Consider the following 19549-nt stretch of genomic DNA (forward strand, 5'->3'; position numbering starts at 1 on the left):
GCACTGACAGGCTGACCTCCCACCCCTGTAATCTCTGCAGCAATGCTGGCAGCACTCATACAACCTCTAGATATGACGCTGAGCACTGACAGGCTGACCCCCCACCCCTGTAACCTCTGCAGCAATGCTGGCAGCACTCATACAACCTCTAGATATGACGCTGAGCACTGACAGGCTGACCCCCCACCCCTGTAACCTCTGCAGCAATGCTGGCAGCACTCATACAATCCTCTGGATATGATGCTGAGCACTGAAAGGCTGACCTCCCACCCCTGTAACCTCTGCAGCACTGCTGGCAGCACTCATACAACCTCTAGATATGACGCTGAGCACTGACAGGCTGACCCCCCACCCCTGTAACCTCTGCAGCAATGCTGGCAGCACTCAGACAACCTCTGGATATGATGTTGAGCACTGACAGGCTGACCTCCCACCCCTGTAACCTCTGCAGCAATGCTGGCAGCACTCAGACAACCTCTGGATATGATGCTGAGCACTGACAGGCTGACCCCCCACCCCTGTAACCTCTGCAGCAATGCTGGCAGCACTCATACAACCTCTGGATATGACGCTGAGCACTGACAGGCTGACCCCCCACCCCTGTAACCTCTGCAGCAATGCTGGCAGCACTCATACAACCTCTGGATATGACGCTGAGCACTGACAGGCTGACCCCCCACCCCTGTAACCTCTGCAGCAATGCTGGCAGCACTCATACAACCTCTGGATATGACGCTGAGCACTGACAGGCTGACCCCCCCACCCCTGTAACCTCTGCAGCAATGCTGGCAGCACTCATACAACCTCTGGATATGACGCTGAGCACTGACAGGCAGACCCCCACCCCTGTAACCTCTGCAGCAATGCTGGCAGCACTCGTACAACCTCTGGATATGACGCTGAGCACTGACAGGCAGACCCCCCACCCCTGTAACCTCTGCAGCAATGCTGGCAGCACTCATACAACCTCTGGATATGATGTTGAGCACTGACAGGCTGACCTCCCACCCCTGTAACCTCTGCAGCAATGCTGGCAGCACTCGTACAACCTCTGGATATGATGCTGAGCACTGACAGGCTGACCCCCCACCCCTGTAACCTCTGCAGCAATGCTGGCAGCACTCGTACAACCTCTGGATATGATGCTGAGCACTGACAGGCTGACCCCCCACCCCTGTAACCTCTGCAGCAATGCTGGCAGCACTCAGACAACCTCTGGATATGATGCTGAGCACTGACAGGCTGACCCCCCACCCCTGTAACCTGTTTTTTGCCATGAGGAGCCATGTTAAACTTCCAGTGACCAGTAATGAGAGAGTGTGAGAGCGAGAACACCAAATGTAACACACCTGCTCCCCATTCACAGCTGAGACCTTGTAACACTGACGAGTCACATGACACCAGGGAGGGAAAATGGCTAATTGGGCACAATTTGGCCATTTTTACTTAAGCCTCATGCACACGTCTGTGGAACACGGACCATGAGATACCGGCCTGGATTCCTGCTGAGTGCAGGCGCGCACAGCGTCATTGGTTGCTATAACGCTGTGCGCTTCATGCCGCCGCTGCTGTACAGTAATAAACTCGTATGATGTATACAAGTGTATTACTGTACACAGCAGTGGTGGCACGAAGCGCACAGCATTATAGCAACCAATGACGCTGTGCGCGCCTGCACTCAGCAGGAATCCAGGTCGGTATCTCACGGTCCGTGTTCATGAGGCTTTAGGGGTGTACTCACTTTTGTTGCCAGCGGTTTAGACATTAATCTCTGTGTGTTGAGTTATTTTGAGGGCACGCCCAATCTACACTGTTATACAAGCCGTACACTGACTGCTGTACATTGTATCAAAGGGTCAGATCTTCAGTGTTGTCCCACGAGAAGATAGAATAAAATATTTACAAAAATGTGAGGGTGGACTCACTTCTGTGAGATATTGTATATGTGAACGTGGACTGACTTCTGTGAGATACTGTATATGTGAGGGTGGACTCACTTCTGTGAGATACTGTATATGTGAGGGTGGACTCACTTCTGGGAGATACTGTATATGTGAGGGTGGACTCACTTCTGGGAGATACTGTATATGTGAGGGTGGACTCACTTCTGTGAGGAGGGTGGACCTCACTCTCTGTAGATACTTATATGTGACGTGGACTGACTCTGTGAGATACTGTATATGTGAGGGTGGACTCACTTCTGTGAGATGCTGTATATGTGAGGGTGGACTCACTTCTGTGAGATGCTGTATATGAGAGGTGGACTCACTTCTGTGAGATACTGTATATGTGAGGGGTGGACTCACTTCGTGAGATGCTGTATATGTGAGGGTGGACTCACTTCTGTGAGTACTGTATATGTGAAGGTGGACTCACTTCTGTGAGATACTGTATATGTAGGGGTGGACTCACTTCTGTGAGATACTGTATATGTGACGTGGACTGACTTCTGTGAGATACTGTATATGTGAGGGTGGACTCACTTCTGTGAGATGCTGTATATGTGAGGGTGTACTCACTTCTGTGAGTATGCTGTATATGTGAGGGTGTACTCACTTCTGTGAGATGCTGTATATGTGAGGGTGGACTCACTTCTGTGAGATACTGTATATGTGAGGGTGGACTCACTTCTGTGAGATACTGTATATGGTGAGGGGGGACTCGACTTCTGTGAGATACTGTATATGTGGGGGGACTCACTTCTGTGAGATACTGTATATGTGAGGGTGGACTCACTTCCTGTGAGATACTGTATATGTGAGGGTGGACTCACTTCTGTGAGATACTGTATATGTGAGGTGGACTCACTTCTGTGAGATTACTGTATATGTGAGGGTGGACTCACTTCTGTGAGATACTGTATATGTGAGGGTGGGACTCACTTCTGTGAGATGCTGTATATGTGAGGGTGGACTCACTTCTGTGAGATACTGTATATGTGAGGGTGGACTCACTTCTGTGAGATACTGTATATGTGAGGGTGGACTCACTTCTGTGAGATACTGTATATGTGAGGGTGGACTCACTTCTGTGAGATACTGTATATGTGAGGGTGGACTCACTTCTGTGAGATACTGTATATGTGAGGGTGGATTCACTTCTGTGAGATACTGTATATGTGAGGGTGGACTCACTTCTGTGAGATACTGTATATGTGAGGGGGACTCACTTCTGTGAGATACTGTATATGTGAGGGGTGGACTCACTTCTGTGAGATACTGTATATGTGAGGGTGGACTCACTTCTGTGAGATACTGTATATGTGAGGGTGGACATCACTTCTGTGAGATACTGTATATGTGAAGGGTGGACTCACTTCTGTGAGATACTGTATATGTGAGGGTGGTACTCACTTCTGTGGAGATCCTGTATATGTGAGGGTGGACTCACTTCTGTGAGATACTGTATATGTGAGGGTGGACTCACTTCTGTGAGATACTGTATATGTGAGGGTGGACTCACTTCTGTGAGATAATGTATATGTGAGGGTGGACTCACTTCTGTGAGATACTGTATATGTGAGGGTGGACTCACTTCTGTGAGATACTGTATATGTGAGGGTGGACTCACTTCTGTGAGATACTGTATATGTGAGGGTTGGACTCACTTCTGTGAGATACTGTATATGTGAGGGTGGACTCACTTCTGTGAGATACTGTATATGTGAGGTGGACTCACTTCTGTGAGATACTGTATATGTGAGGGTGGACTCACTTCTGTGAGATTACTGTTATGTGAGGGTGGACTCACTTCTCTGAGATACTGTATATGTGAGGAGTGGACTCACTTCTGTGAGATACTGTATATGTGAGGGTGGACTCACTTCTGTGAGATACTGTATATGTGAGGGTGGACTCACTTCTGTGAGATACTGTATATGTAAAGGGTGGACTCACTTCTGTGAGATACTGTATATGTGAGGGTGGACTCACTTCTGTGAGATACTGTATATGTGAGGGTGGACTCACTTCTGTGAGATACTGTATATGTGAGGGTGTACTCACTTCTGTGAGATACTGTATATGTGAGGGTGGACTCACTTCTGTGGAGATACTGTATATGTGAGGGTGACTCACTTCTGTGAGATACTGTATATGTGAGGGTGGACTCACTTCTGTGAGATACTGTATATGTGAGGGTGTACTCACTTCTGTGAGATACTGTATATGTGAGGGTGGACTCACTTCTGGGAGATACTGTATATGTGAGGGTGGACTCACTTCTGTGAGATACTGTATATGTGAGGGTGGACTCACTTCTGTGAGATACTGTATATGTGAGGGTGGACTCACTTCTGTGAGATACTGTATATGTGAGGGTGGGACTCCCTTCTGTGAGATACTGATATGTGAGGGTGGACTCACTTCTGGAGATACTGAGATACTGTATATGTGAGGGTGGACTCACTTCTGTGAGATACTGTATATGTGAGGGGTAGTACTCACTTCTGTGAGATACTGTATATGTGAGGGTGGACCTCACTTCTGTGAGATACTGTATATGTGAGGGTGGTACTCACTTCTGTGAGATACTGTATATGTGAGGGTGGATCACTTCTGTGAGATACTGTATATGTGAGGGTGGACTTCACTTCTGTGAGATACTGTATATGTGAGGGTGGACTCACTTCTGTGAGATGTCTGGTATATGTGAGTGTATATGGCTCACTTCTGTGAGATACTGTATATGTGAGGGTGTACTCACTTCTGTGAGATACTGTATATGTGAGGGTGGACTCACTTCTGTGAGATACTGTATATGTGAGGGTGGACTCACTTCTGTGAGATACTGTATATGTGAGGGTGGACTCACTTCTGTGAGATACTGTATATGTGAGGGTGGACTCACTTCTGTGAGATACTGTATATGTGAGGGTGGACTCACTTCTGTGAGATCCTGTATATGTGAGGGTGGACTCACTTCTGTGAGATACTGTATATGTGAGGGTGGACTCACTTCTGTGAGATACTGTATATGTGAGGGTGGACTCACTTCTGTGAGATACTGTATATGTGAGGGTGGACTCACTTCTGTGAGATACTGTATATGTGAGGGTGGACTCACTTCTGTGAGATACTGTATATGTGAGGGTGGACTCACTTCTGTGAGATACTGTATATGTGAGGGTGGACTCACTTCTGTGAGATACTGTATATGTGAGGGTGGACTCACTTCTGTGAGATACTGTATATGAGGGTGGACTCACTTCTGTGAGATACTGTATATGTGAGGGTGGACTCACTTCTGTGAGATACTGTATATGTGAGGGTGGACTCACTTCTGTGAGATACTGTATATGTGAGGGTGGACTCACTTCTGTGAGATACTGTATATGTGAGGGTGGACTCACTTCTGTGAGATACTGTATATGTGAGGGTGGACTCACTTCTGTGAGACTGTATATGTGAGGGTGGACTCACTTCTGTGAGATACTGTATATGTGAGGGTGGACTCACTTCTGTGAGATGCTGTATATGTGAGGGTGGACTCACTTCTGTGAGATACTGTATATGTGAGGGTGGACTCACTTCTGTGAGATACTGTATATGTGAGGGTGGACTCACTTCTGTGAGATACTGTATATGTGAGGGTGGACTCACTTCTGTGAGATACTGTATATGTGAGGGTGGACTCACTTCTGTGAGATACTGTATATGTGAGGGTGGACTCACTTCTGTGAGATACTGTATCTGTGAGGGTGGACTCACTTCTGTGAGATACTGTATATGTGAGGGTGGACTCACTTCTGTTGAAGATACTGTATATGTGAGGGTGGACTCACTTCTGTGAGATACTGTATATTTGAGGGTGACTCACTTCTGTGAGATACTGTAATCTGTGAGGGTGGATCACTTCTGTGAGATACTGTATATGTGAGGGTGGACTCACTTCTCTTCTGTGAGATACTGTATGTGAAGGGTGGACCACTTCTTCTGTAGATACTTGTATATGTGAGGGTGGACTCACTTCTGTGAGATACTGTATATGTGAGGGTGGACTCACTTCTGTGAGTACTGTATATGTGAGGGTGGACTCACCTTCTGTGAGATACTGTATATGTGAGGGTGGACTCACTTCTGTGAGATACTGTATATGTGAGGGTGGACTCACTTCTGTGAGATACTGTATATGTGAGGGTGGACTCACTTCTGTGAGATACTGTATATGTGAGGGTGGACTCACTTCTGTGAGATACTGTATATGTGAGGGTGGACTCACTTCTGTGAGATACTGTATATGTGAGGGTGGACTCACTTCTGTGAGATACTGTATATGTGAGGGTGGACTCACTTCTGTGAGATACTGTATATGTGAGGGTGGACTCACTTCTGTGAGATAATGTATATGTGAGGGTGGACTCACTTCTGTGAGATACTGTATATGTGAGGGTGGACTCACTTCTGTGAGATACTGTATATGTGAGGGTGGACTCACTTCTGTGAGATACTTTATGTGAGGGTGGACTCACTTCTGTGAGATACTGTATATGTGAGGGTGGACTCACTTCTGTGAGATACTGTATATGTAAGGGTGGACTCACTGTCTGGTGAGATGCTGTATATGTGAGGGTGGACTCACTTCTGTGAGATGCTGTATATGTGAGGGTGGACTCACTTCTGTGAGATGCTGTATATGTGAGGGTGGACTCACTTCTGTGAGATACTGTATATGTGAGGGTGGACTCACTTCTGTGAGATACTGTATGTGTGAGGGTGGACTCACTTCTGTGAGATACTGTATGTGTGAGGGTGGACTCACTTCTGTGAGATACTGTATGTGTGAGGGTGGACTCACTTCTGTGAGATGCTGTATATGTGAGGGGTGGACTCACTTCTGTGAGATACTGTATATGTGAGGGTGGACTCACTTCTGTGAGATGCTGTAAGTCTGTGGTTTGGTTCACAGCAAATTCCTCGCTGCCATTTCCTTACCTGTTTGATTTGCTTGTAATTGTACGATTTCCTGCAAAGACAGAAATGATTATTGGGGCTCGGAATGTATTTCCACAGAGTGATCAGGAAGATGAGCAAAGCTTTCCACAGCGGGGCGGTATCTATCATTTCCTCTATGCCTTTTTGGGGCTAAAAAGCCGTAAAACTCTGGTTAAATGCCAATGTGACTTTCTTTGTCGCAACTCACCACTGAAAAGGGAGCAGAAACTGGCATAAGCGAAGGCTGAAATCTCCGGCAGCTCTTGGACAGCCAGAGGAGACATGTCACTGATGACGAGGAGCAAGCCCCATCAAGCTCAGTGTAGCACATGCCAGGCCTGATAGATCACGGCTAAGGTTTCTTCTCCTGGAGATCTTATCAGTAAGGCCCCTTTCACACGGGCGAGATTTCCGCGCGGATGCGATGCGTGAGGTGAACACATTGCACCCGCACTGAATCCGGACCCATTCATTTCTATGGGGCTGTGCACATGAGCGGTGATTTTCACAGATCACTTGTGCGTTCCGTGAAAATCGCAGCATGCTCCTCTTTGTGCGTTTTCCACGCAACGCAGGCCCCATAGAAATGAGTAGGGTTGCGTGAAAATCGCAAGCATCCGCAAGCAAGTGCGGATGCGGTGCGATTTTCACGCACGGTTGCTAGGAGACGATCAGGATGGGGACCCGATCATTATTATTTTCCCTTGTAACATGGTTATAAGGGAAAATAATAGCATTCTGAATACAGAATGCAAAGTACAATAGCGCTGGAGGGGTTAAAAAAATAATAATAATTTAACTCACCTTAATCCACTTGTTCACGCAGCCGGCATCTCTTCTGTCTTCTTCTGTGAGGAATAGGACCTTTGATGAACTCATTGCGCTCATCACATGGTCCGTCACATGATCCATCACCATGGTAAAAGATCATGTGTTGAGCGCAGTGACGTCATCAAAGGTTCTATTCATCAAAGAAGAAGACAGAAGAGATGCCGGCTGCGCGAACAAGTGGATTAAGGTGAGTTAAATTATTATTATTTTTTAACCCCTCCAGCCCTATTGTACTATGCATTCTGTATTCAGAATGCTATTATTTTCCCTTATAACCATGTTATAAGGGAAAATAATACAATCTACACTACAACTAACCCAAACCTGAACCTCTGTGAAGAAGTTCGGGTCTGGGTACCACAGTCAGTTTTTTATCACGCGCGTGCAAAACACATTGCACCCGCGAGATAAAAACTGAACGGAACACAATTGGGTACCTACTTGCGCGGGTTTGCCGCAATGCACCCGGACCTAATCCAGACACGCTCGTCTGCAAGGGGCCTAATGCACCCTAGGGATAAAGTCTCCTCTAGAGCCATCTTTAGGGGGCGGCCTCCCCATCAGTCTATGTCTGGTCTTTCAACAGACTTTGCAACAAGCCACAGGTAGGTTTTGCCCCTCATCAGTGCAGAGCAGGGGTACTGGTTTGGCCGGATCAGGGGCCTTTGATGTGGTTCTGGAGGAATAAAGTTTCTCCTTGTGGAGACTGTCGATGGGATTTCCTTCATCCTGGAGGAGACATACTTTGCACTCCTTTTCCCCCCGGAAGCATTGCCTGGCCTATACGACTCCCTATGCCAACTCAGTGGTCTCCACAAAGAGAAGTTTATTCCCCCCGGACCCACGTCACACGCATCTCATCCAGTTAAACCAGTATCCTGCTCTGCACTGATGAGGGGCAGAAAAATAGCGAAACGTCAGTTTCTTTTCCTCATGGGAAACATTCTGGTTTGGCTTACATCCTCTGTCACGGCTCAGGGTCGGACACTGACTCACAGGGGCTCTACCTCCAGGAGGTGGCGCCAGAGAGGCAGGTTTCCTTTCTCATCTTTCCTTGTCTACAGTTATGTCTCCGGCTGCAGCCGTATCAATTTCTAATGAAACTCAAACAGGAGAAGTCGGCTACTTCCCCCCTCACTTATGTCACCATTTCCCAGCATTCCTTGTATTTACATTTTTTTGCTAAAAAATAAATAAATAAAAAAGTTGACAACCATATGTTTGGTCACAGATCGCAGATGATGCTTCACCCTGTGCAGCGTACGTCTGCACCATGAGAAGGATGGGTGAGCGGAGCCCCTGGGTGACATCAGTGCCAGTATGGCTGACCCTGGTTCAGTTATGTCCTGGGACAGAAACTAAAGAATTCGCTGAGATTATGAGAGAAAGAGACCGCACATAGTGACCGCTGCAGAGGAAGAAGAGACTGCACATAGTGACCGCTGCAGAGGAGGAAGAGACTGCACATAGTGACCGCCGCAGAGGAAGAAGAGACTGCACATAGTGACCGCCGCAGAGGAAGAAGAGACTGCACATAGTGACCGCTGCAGAGGAAGAAGAGACTGCACATAGTGACCGCTGCAGATGAAGAAGAGACCGCACATAGTGACCGCTGCAGAGGAAGAAGAGACCGCACATAGTGACCGCTGCAGATGAAGAAGAGACCGCACATAGTGACCGCTGCAGAGGAAGAAGAGACCGCACATAGTGACCGCTGCAGAGGAGGAAGAGACCGCACATAGTGACCGCTGCAGAGGAAGAAGAGACTGCACATAGTGACCGCTGCAGATGAAGAAGAGACCGCACATAGTGACCGCTGCAGAGGAAGAAGAGACCGCACATAGTGACCGCTGCAGAGGAAGAAGAGACCGCACATAGTGACCGCTACAGAGTAGGATGAGACTGCACATAGTGACCGCTGCAGAGGAAGAAGAGACCGCACATAGTGACCGCTGCAGAGGAGGAAGAGACCGCACATAGTGACCGCTGCAGAGGAGGAAGAGACCGCACATAGTGACCGCTGCAGAGGAAGAAGAGACCGCACATAGTGACCGCTGCAGAGGAGGAAGAGACTGCACATAGTGACCGCCGCAGAGGAAGAAGAGACTGCACATAGTGACCGCCGCAGAGGAAGAAGAGACTGCACATAGTGACCGCTGCAGAGGAAGAAGAGACCGCACATAGTAACCGCTGCAGAGGAGGAAGAGACTGCACATAGTGACCGCTGCAGAGGAAGAAGAGACTGCACATAGTGACCGCTGCAGAGGAAGAAGAGACTGCACATAGTGACCGCTGCAGAGGAAGAAGAGACTGCACATAGTGACCGCTGCAGAGGAGGAAGAGACTGCACATAGTGACCGCTGCAGAGGAGGAAGAGACTGCACATAGTGACCGCTGCAGAGGAAGAAGAGACCGCACATAGTAACCGCTGCAGAGGAGGAAGAGACTGCACATAGTGACCGCTGCAGAGGAAGAAGAGACTGCACATAGTGACCGCTGCAGAGGAAGAAGAGACTGCACATAGTGACCGCTGCAGAGGAAGAAGAGACTGCACATAGTGACCGCTGCAGAGGAGGATAAGACTGCACATAGTGATTGCCGCAGAGGAAGAAGAGACTGCACATAGTGACCACCGCAGAGGAGGATGAGACTGCACATAGTGACCGCTGCAGAGGAAGAAGAGACTGCACATAGTGACAGCTGCAGAGGAAGAAGAGACTGCACATAGTGACCGCTGCAGAGGAAGAAGAGACTGCACATAGTGACCGCTGCAGAGGAAGAAGAGACCGCACATAGTGACCGCTGCAGAGGAAGAAGAGACTGCACATAGTGACAGCTGCAGAGGAAGAAGAGACTGCACATAGTGACTGCTGCAGAGGAAGAAGAGACCGCACATAGTGACCGCTGCAGAGGAAGAAGAGACCGCACATAGTGACCTCTGCAGAGGAAGAAGAGACTGCACATAGTGACCGCTGCAGAGGAAGAAGAGACTGCACATAGTGACCGCTGCAGAGGAAGAAGAGACTGCACATAGTAACCGCTGCAGAGGAGGAAGAGACTGCACATAGTGACCGCTGCAGAGGAAGAAGAGACTGCACATAGTGACCGCTGCAGAGGAGGAAGAGACTGCACATAGTGACCGCTGCAGAGGAAGAAGAGACTGCACATAGTGACAGCTGCAGAGGAAGAAGAGACTGCACATAGTGACCGCTGCAGAGGAAGAAGAGACTGCACATAGTGACCGCTGCAGAGGAGGAAGAGACTGCACATAGTGACCGCTGCAGAGGAAGAAGAGACTGCACATAGTGACAGCTGCAGAGGAAGAAGAGACTGCACATAGTGACCGCTGCAGAGGAGGAAGAGACTGCACATAGTGACAGCTGCAGAGGAAGAAGAGACTGCACATAGTGACCGCTGCAGAGGAAGAAGAGACTGCACATAGTGACCGCTGCAGAGGAGGAAGAGACTGCACATAGTGACCGCTGCAGAGGAAGAAGAGACCGCACATAGTGACCGCTGCAGAGGAAGAAGAGACCGCACATAGTGACCGCTGCAGAGGAAGAAGAGACCGCACATAGTGACTGCTGCAGAGGAAGAAGAGACTGCACATAGTGACCGCTGCAGAGGAAGAAGAGACTGCACATAGTGACCGCTGCAGAGGAGGAAGAGACTGCACATAGTGACCGCTGCAGAGGAGGAAGAGACTGCACATAGTGACCGCTGCAGAGGAGGATGAGACTGCACATAGTGACCGCTGCAGAGGAGGAAGAGACTGCACATAGTGACCGCCGCAGAGGAGGATGAGACTGCACATAGTGACCGCTGCAGAGGAGCAAGAGACTGCACATAGTGACCACCGCAGAGGAGGATGAGACTGCACATAGTAACCGCTACAGAGGAGGATGAGACTGCACATAGTGACCACTGCAGAGGAGGATGAGACTGCGCATAGTGACCGCTACAGAGGAGGTCGAGACTGCACATAGTGACCGCTGCAGAGGAGGATTAGACTGCACATAGTGACCGCTGCAGAGGAGGATGAGACCGCACATAGTGACCACTGCAGAGGAGGAAGAGACTGCACATAATGTCTCATTATCACACACTATGGCCCTGGGGTCTATTATATATATGCAGTTTATCTAGAACTTACTCCTGGGTGATCTGTGGCCTATGGAGCTCTGAGCGCCTCTACTGCCGAGGACCGAGTCGGTTCTTCTCCCAAAACCCAGCGACTGTATGACGGATGTTCTATGTGGATTAAAGACCTGGAAAGCTTCTTCTCGTTCCTTCTGTGTGACATCTGAAGGATTAGATGATAGAGAGATCACCATGCACAATGCCAGGCAGCAGCTGTAATGGTGTAAAGCAAACTGTCACTGGAGCCGTGGACACCTGTTCTCTGGAGGGATGAATCTCCTCTCTCTGCCAGTCTGCTGGAGAGCGCTACCTACCAGAATGCAACATGCGGTGGAGGAGGGGGGAATGGAACGGGGTTAATTTTTAGGGTTTGCCCCTTTTAGTTTCACTGAAGAGTAATGTTAAAGGGAACGTGTCACCACCCACAGTGCTTAACTGTTTCTATGGCCCTGAGCGCTGCTGCCGTCAGTAAATATACCTTCATGTCCAATTCAAAGTTTTCTGTGCCCCCCAAAAAATGCATGTGCCACCAGTATGCGGAGTTCAGTTAATGAGGCTGCTGGCGGACACGTAAAGGGACGGTGCGCATGCACATGATTTTACAGCGGGAGAGGAGGAGCGGGGCCACTGCCGATGGGCGCGGTGGGGCTCCACAAGGTGTAAGTACAGCCCCGTGCGCTCTCTTCAGCCTAATCTGCATATTTCTAAGAGCGTTTTTTGGGGGTGTGAGACAGTGACTGGAAAAGTAGTAGAAAACCGTTATTTTTCGCCTAGGCTTCTCTCGTATACCATGTACTGGACTACAGGAAAACTGGGTGAGATATCAGAAATCCAGGAAAGATGGGTTGCCTTAGCAAAACATTGTCCGCTGAGGACTTTGGTTAAGGGCTCGTTCACACGACCGTGTGAAGCCCGTGCCCGTGCTGTGGACCACAAATTGCGTCTGCAATTCACGGGCACCGACTGTGGCCCTGCTGCATGGGGATCGCGGACCCATTCACTTGAATGGGTCCGCGATCCGTCCGTTCCGCAAAAAGATAGAGTAGGTTCTATCTTTTTGCGGTGCAGAGGCACGGAATGGAACCCCAGGAAGCACTCCGTAGTGTTCCGTTCCGTGCTTCTGTTCCGCTACTCCGGATTTGCGGACCCATTGAAGTGAATGGGTCTGCATCCGTGATGCGAAATGCACACAGAACGGTGCCCGTGTATTGCGGATCCGCAATACGGCAACGGGCATCACACGTGAGCCCTAATGGTGTTGTCGGGCCTGGATTTTTATGGAATGGTGAGCAGGTTGGTAGTGGGGCTCCTCATTCCCTTCCTGTCCAGAACAGGTTTCCTATAGAGCTCTCAGCCGGGTGATGGAGCTCAGCTCAGGTCTGCACTACGAACACGTGTGTGGGGACGGGTGGAACAGACGCTCTTTCACCATCACTGTGTGTCGTGTGGCTGGTAGTAGGCCACCCGTATAGAAAGGGTGATCTTGTGTTTAGTTGGTGCTCAGCCCAGCAGGAGTTTATTTAGTGTTTTTGCCAGGCAAATCCCTGTGTGAACTGAGCCGTTGTGTCGCTGCCTCTGACTGCTGTGCCCACCACTATTGAGCTGACCCCCACAGGACTGTAGCAGCGCTCAGTGCCATACAAGCAGTTAAATGGAATCCATCACCAGTTTTATGGTCTCCTAAATGAGGGCTGCATAAGCTGGTGACGGGTCTCCTTATCAAAACGCCGGGTCACTTTGTTTAATTGGTGTTTTGCCAAAATCTTGTTGTAAACGAGCGCACGCCGACCGAGTCCCCGTATTCATGAGCTCTCAGTGACCCAGCGTTTTGCTATGGTGACCTGGCACTAGCTTATGTTGCCCTCAGTTAGGAGACCGTAAAACTGGTGACGGATTCCCTTTAAAGGGGTTTGCCCATCTCACATATTGGTGGCAGCTCTCCATGTTATGCCACCATTGTCTGATAGCTCTGGGACCTATCTCTAAAACAGAGGCCGCAAAGTGAAGGAGAGCATGAGCGGCCTCCCTCCATTATTTTCTATGGGAGAGCCAAAAATAGCGCGCTCGACTATTCTCAGAAGTCCCACAGAAATGAATGGGAAGTGCACTGCAGAAGGGCAGCCGCCGCTCAGTTCACTTCTATGGGGCTGAGGGAAATAGCCAAGCGCTCGGCTCTTTTCACAGTCCCATAAATATGATTGGAAGGCTGCAGCGCCTACACAGTCCACTCTCCTTTAGGGTCCATTCCTACGTCCGCAAGTGTTTGGCGGTCCGCAAATTGCGGATCCGCAAAACACGGCCACCGGCCACTTTGTGCTGTCCGCATCTTTTCCAGCCCCATTTTCCAGCCCTGTTCTGTGATTTGTGGACCCACTTTGCGGACGTGTGAATGGACCCTTACTTTGCAGACTCCGTTCTGGAGATAGGTGCGGGTCTCAGAGGTGGGACCTGCACCTATCAGACATTGGGGGCATATCCTAGTGCTGTGATGGCTAACCTCCGGCACTCCAGCTGTGGTAAATCTACAACTCCCAAAATGCACACTTGCTTGGTTGTTCTCAGAACTCCATAGAAATGAATGGAGCATGCTGGGAGTCGTAGTTTCACCACAGTTTGAGTGCCGGAGGTCAGCCATCACTGTGACCTAGCGATATGCCCCCATATATAAGATGACACAACCCCTTTGAAGGTTCTCACAGCGCCAGCGCTTGCCGATGAGTCCTGATATTCATGAGCTCCTAGTTTTTTTAAATCAGGGGGGGCGGAGAAAACCAGGAGCTCATGAATATTCAGGACTCATCGGCATGCGCTCAAGCTGGACACCGTAAAACTGACGACACATTCCCTTTAAGGTCTCCTGCACACGACCGTATGGCTTTTTCAGTGTTTTGCAGTCCGTTTTTCACGGATCTGTTATTCCGTTTTTTGTTTCCGTTGTGTTTCCTTTTCTGTTCCATTTTTTCCGTTCCGTTTTTCCGTATGGCATGTACAGTAATTACATAGAAAAAATTGGGCTGGACATAAAATTTCCAATAGATGGTTGAACAGAATGAACGAAAAAAAAAAAAAAAACGGTCGTGAGCAGGAGGCCTAAGGGTCCATTCACACATCTGTATGTCTTTTGCGGATCCATGGATTCGCAAAACACAGACACCAGCAATGTGCGTTCCGCATCGCCGGCACTATAGTAGAAAATGCCTAATCTTGTCCGCAATTGCGGACAAGAACAGGACATGTTCTATTTTTTTCGGGAACGGAACTGGGGACCCAGAAGTGCGGATCCGCATTTCCGGATCCGGGCAGCACATTGTGCGGCCCCATAGAAATGAATGGGTCAGCAATTCCGTTCCGCAAAATGCAGAACAGAATAGCGGACGTGTGAATGGAGCCTAATGCTGCAGCATACACAGACACAACTGTCTCTTCCGCCCTTGTGGTAAGAGTTTGGGGGGTCCCTCTCTGATGCACCCCTGTGCACACAGCCAGCTCCATATAGGGGGGGGGTTGGAGTTTTTGTAATTCTCCTAAAATATCCAGTTTATAAAACTTTCTACCCCCTCCCCCGTGTCATGCAGGGCCCATTGTCTCGCCTCGTACAGACCGAGGGATGTAAATTTACTGCCACACACGATTAAACAACACAAAGCAGCCGCCTGGGATTGTGCAGATTTTCTGCATTCTGATTTCACAAATCCGCCGCCGGTTGTCACTGCACTTTGTCACTTGTTTCAGAAATATGTGAAGCGTGGGCAGCGGATCTGTTTCCATTTAGACATGTGGGGTGTGACGTGCTGTGAAGGATTGGTAACAGGCAGGAGGGTGCGCTTACGTTCACGATCAAGCAGCTGCATCGAGGGAAGGTGGTGGATGACGGTATGGCGGTAACCGGCGTCTTGTTCCAGCGGGTTATGAAATAGATCTACACAGGAAGAGGCAGACAGAGATATGAGATGGATACAGACTGCCATGTAAGCTATCATGTGCCTGCTCAGCGAATCTGAGGGGCCCATAGCAGCTGTCGACCAGCTAGACGATGGTCCTGAAAAGCATAGACATCTAAACACAAGTAGTGGTGCAAGACCCCTAAGGCTGACAGGGTAGACCACTACCCAAGACCACCAGAAAAGCTGGCATTAAGGCTCTGTTCACATATCGCTGCCTTCCATCAGAGGTATACGGTAGGATCTCTGGATGTATACCTCGGATGGCAGGCTGCAGTGTATCCCACTATACAGCAGCATCACCACCCAGAAGCTACCATTGTGCAAATAAAAAATACCAGACCGACATACAATATGCCAAACAGGACAAGCTGCCATATGCTGGGTGAATGGAGCCCTGTGCATGTATGTAGACAGAGCTAAATTCCTCCACCGTCCTAGGCAACAGAAAAGCCACCATTAACCTCTTTACTACCCCAGATGACCAGGGAAACTGGTGTTAACCTCTCTACTACTATAGACCACCAGGGAAGCTGGTATTAAACTCTGTACTACCCTCGACCACCAGGATATCAGGTATAAACCCCTCTACTATCCTAAACCACCTGGATATCAGGTATAAACCCCTCTACTATCCTAAACCACCAGGATATCAGGGATAAACCCCTCTACTATCCTAAACCACCAGGATATCAGGTATAAACCCCTCTACTATCCTGAACCACCAGGATATCAGGTATAAACCCCTCTACTATCCTTAACCACCAGGATATCAGGTATAAACCCCTCTACTATCCTAAACCACCAGGATATCAGGGATAAACCCCTCTACTATCCTAAACCACCTGGATAGTAGGTATAAACCCCTCTACTATCCTGAACCACCAGGATATCAGGTATAAACCCCTCTACTATCCTGAGCCACCAGGATATCAGGTATAAACCCCTCTACTATCCTGAACCACCAGGATATCAGGTATAAACCCCTCTACTATCCTAAACCACCAGGATATCAGGTATAAACCCCTCTACTATCCTAAACCACCTGGATATCAGGTATAAACCCCTCTACTATCCTAAACCACCAGGATATCAGGGATAAACCCCTCTACTATCCTAAACCACCTGGATAGTAGGTATAAACCCCTCTACTATCCTGAACCACCAGGATATCAGGTATAAACCCCTCTACTATCCTGAACCACCAGGATATCAGGTATAAACCCCTCTACTATCCCGAACCACCAGAATATCAGGTATAAACCCCTCTACTACCACCAGGATATCAGGTATAAACCCCTCTGCTACCCTCAACCACCAAGATATCAGGTATAAACCCCTCTGCTATCCTGAATCACCAGGATATCAAGTATAAACTCCTCTACTACCACCAGGATATCAGGTATAAACCCCTCTACTACCCTCAACCACCAAGATATCAGGTATAAACCCCTCTACTATCCTGAACCACCAGGATATTAGGTATAAACCCCTCTACTATCCTGAACCACCAGGATATCAGGTATAAACCCCTCTACTACCACCAGGATATCAGGTATTAACTCCTCTACTACCCTCAACCACCAAGATATCAGGTATAAACCCCTCTACTGTCCTGAACCACCAGGATATCGGGTATAAACCCCTCTACTATACTGAACCACCAGGATATCAGGTATAAACCCCTCTACTATCCTGAACCACCAGGATATCGGGTATAAACCCCTCTACTATACTGAACCACCAGGATATCAGGTATAAACCGCTCTACTATTATGAACCACAAGGATATCAAGATATCAAGTATAAACCCCTCTACTATCCTGAACCACCAGGATGTCAGGTATAAACCCCTCTGCTATCCTCGATCACCAGGATATCAGGTGTAAAACCCTTTGCTATCCTCGACCACCAGGATATCAGGTATAAACCCCTCTGCTATCCTCAACCACCAGGATATTAGGTATGAACCCGTCTGCTATCCTCAACCAGCAGGATATCCGGTATAAACCCCTCTTCTATCCTCGACCACCAGGATATCAGGTGTAAACCCCTCTGCTATGCTCGACCACCAGAATATCAGGTATAAACCCCTTTGCTATCCTCAACCACCAGGATATCATGTATAAACCCCTCTACTACCCTCAACCACCAGGATATCAGGTATAAACCCCTCTACTACCCTCGACCACCAGGATATCAATTATAAACCCCTCTGCTATCCTCGACCACCAGGATATCAGCTATAAACCGCTCTGCTATCCTCGACCACCAGGATATCAGGTATAAACCCCTCTGCTATCCTCAACCATCAGGATATCAGGTATAAACCCCTCTGCTATTCTCGACCACCAGGATATCAGCTATAAACCCCTCTACTACCCTAGAACACCAGAGAAGCTGGTAACCTCTGTACTACCCGAGACCAGTGATGGCTAACCTCCGGCACTCCAGCTGTGGTGAAACTACAACTCCCAGCATGCTATATTCATTTCTGTGGAGTTCTGAGAACAGCCAAGCAAGTGTGCATCTTGGGAGTTGTAGTTTTACCACCGCTGGAGTGCGGGAGGTTAGCCATCACACCCCTAGACCAAGGGGAAAGCTGCTATTAACCACTCTATTATACCAGATCACCAGGAAATCTGGAATTAGGGAGCCAGGCATTAACTCTTTCTCTACCCTATACAACAAGGAGCTTGGCACAACCTCTCCAATACCCTAGATAACCAGGGAGACTGTCATGAACCCTTTCATTACCCTGAAGAACCAATGAAGATGGTAAAAGAATCCTTTCATTGCCCCAGAGCAAGAATGGCCAACCTGCAGCTCTCCAGCTGTTGCAAAACTACAACTCCCAGCATGCTCAGACTGCCTACAGCAGGGCATGGTGGGAATTGTAGTTTTACAACAGCTGGAGAGCCACAGGTTGGCCAGCCCTGCCCTAGACCATCTGGTATCTACAATTCCACTTCTCCATACGCTATCCAGGGGGTACACACTATGTTAGTAATATGGTATAATGTACGGCATACTGCATTATTACCAACTTGTGGAAACCTTGGCATTACTTGATTTACAAATAGTGTCTTAGACCATCAGGGAAGCAGACACTAGGCATCCAATAACCTCGACCAGTGTTTCACAATGTTTCTAAGGCTACATTCACACGACCATAAGTGTTTTGTGGTTTGCAAACTGCGGATCCACAAAACACGGATACCGGCCATGTGTGTTCCACCGCACGTATTTGGACAAGAATAGGACATGCTCTATATTTTTGCGGGGCCGCGGAATGGAACTACGGATGCGGACAGCACACTGTATGCTGTCTGCATCTTTTGCGGCCCCGTTGGAATTAATGGGTCCGCACCTGTTCCTCAAAATTGCGGAACGGATGCAGACCCATTCATACAGTCATGTGGATGTACCCTAAGCCAAAGACCCCCAAATAACTTACATCAAAGTATCCCCAAGACTAGGACTACACAGAGTGCTGCACATCATGAGGACAGTGTGAGTACCCCCTAAAGACAAGAGGAGCAGCTCCGGGTTACATGTCAAAGTGGACAACCCAAGCCCTAGACCATCAGGGAAGTCCTCTGCTACTCCAGATCACCAGGGAGGTCTCACACGATTTCACTGCTTATTTCATGTTCTGCTCTGAATACCAGCACCCATTAGTATGTAGCTCACTAAAGCCGTGTA

General features: G+C 48.7%; 1 protein-coding gene across 1 annotated transcript in view; it reads right to left on the bottom strand.

Moving 5' to 3' along the window:
* LRRC72 (leucine rich repeat containing 72) overlaps positions 1–19549 on the bottom strand; it is a 47473-nt gene that overhangs the window by 7879 nt on the left and 20045 nt on the right. The window contains exons 5-7 of the mRNA XM_044295046.1: positions 15733–15822; positions 11917–12066; positions 6933–6963 (exon numbers count right to left, since the gene is read on the bottom strand). Of these exons, the coding sequence (XP_044150981.1) occupies positions 6933–6963; positions 11917–12066; positions 15733–15822 (271 nt within the window). The remainder of the gene's footprint in view (positions 1–6932; positions 6964–11916; positions 12067–15732; positions 15823–19549) is intronic.

This window comes from Bufo gargarizans, chromosome 5 (assembly GCF_014858855.1).
Source record: "Bufo gargarizans isolate SCDJY-AF-19 chromosome 5, ASM1485885v1, whole genome shotgun sequence".
Lineage (NCBI taxonomy): Eukaryota > Metazoa > Chordata > Amphibia > Anura > Bufonidae > Bufo > Bufo gargarizans.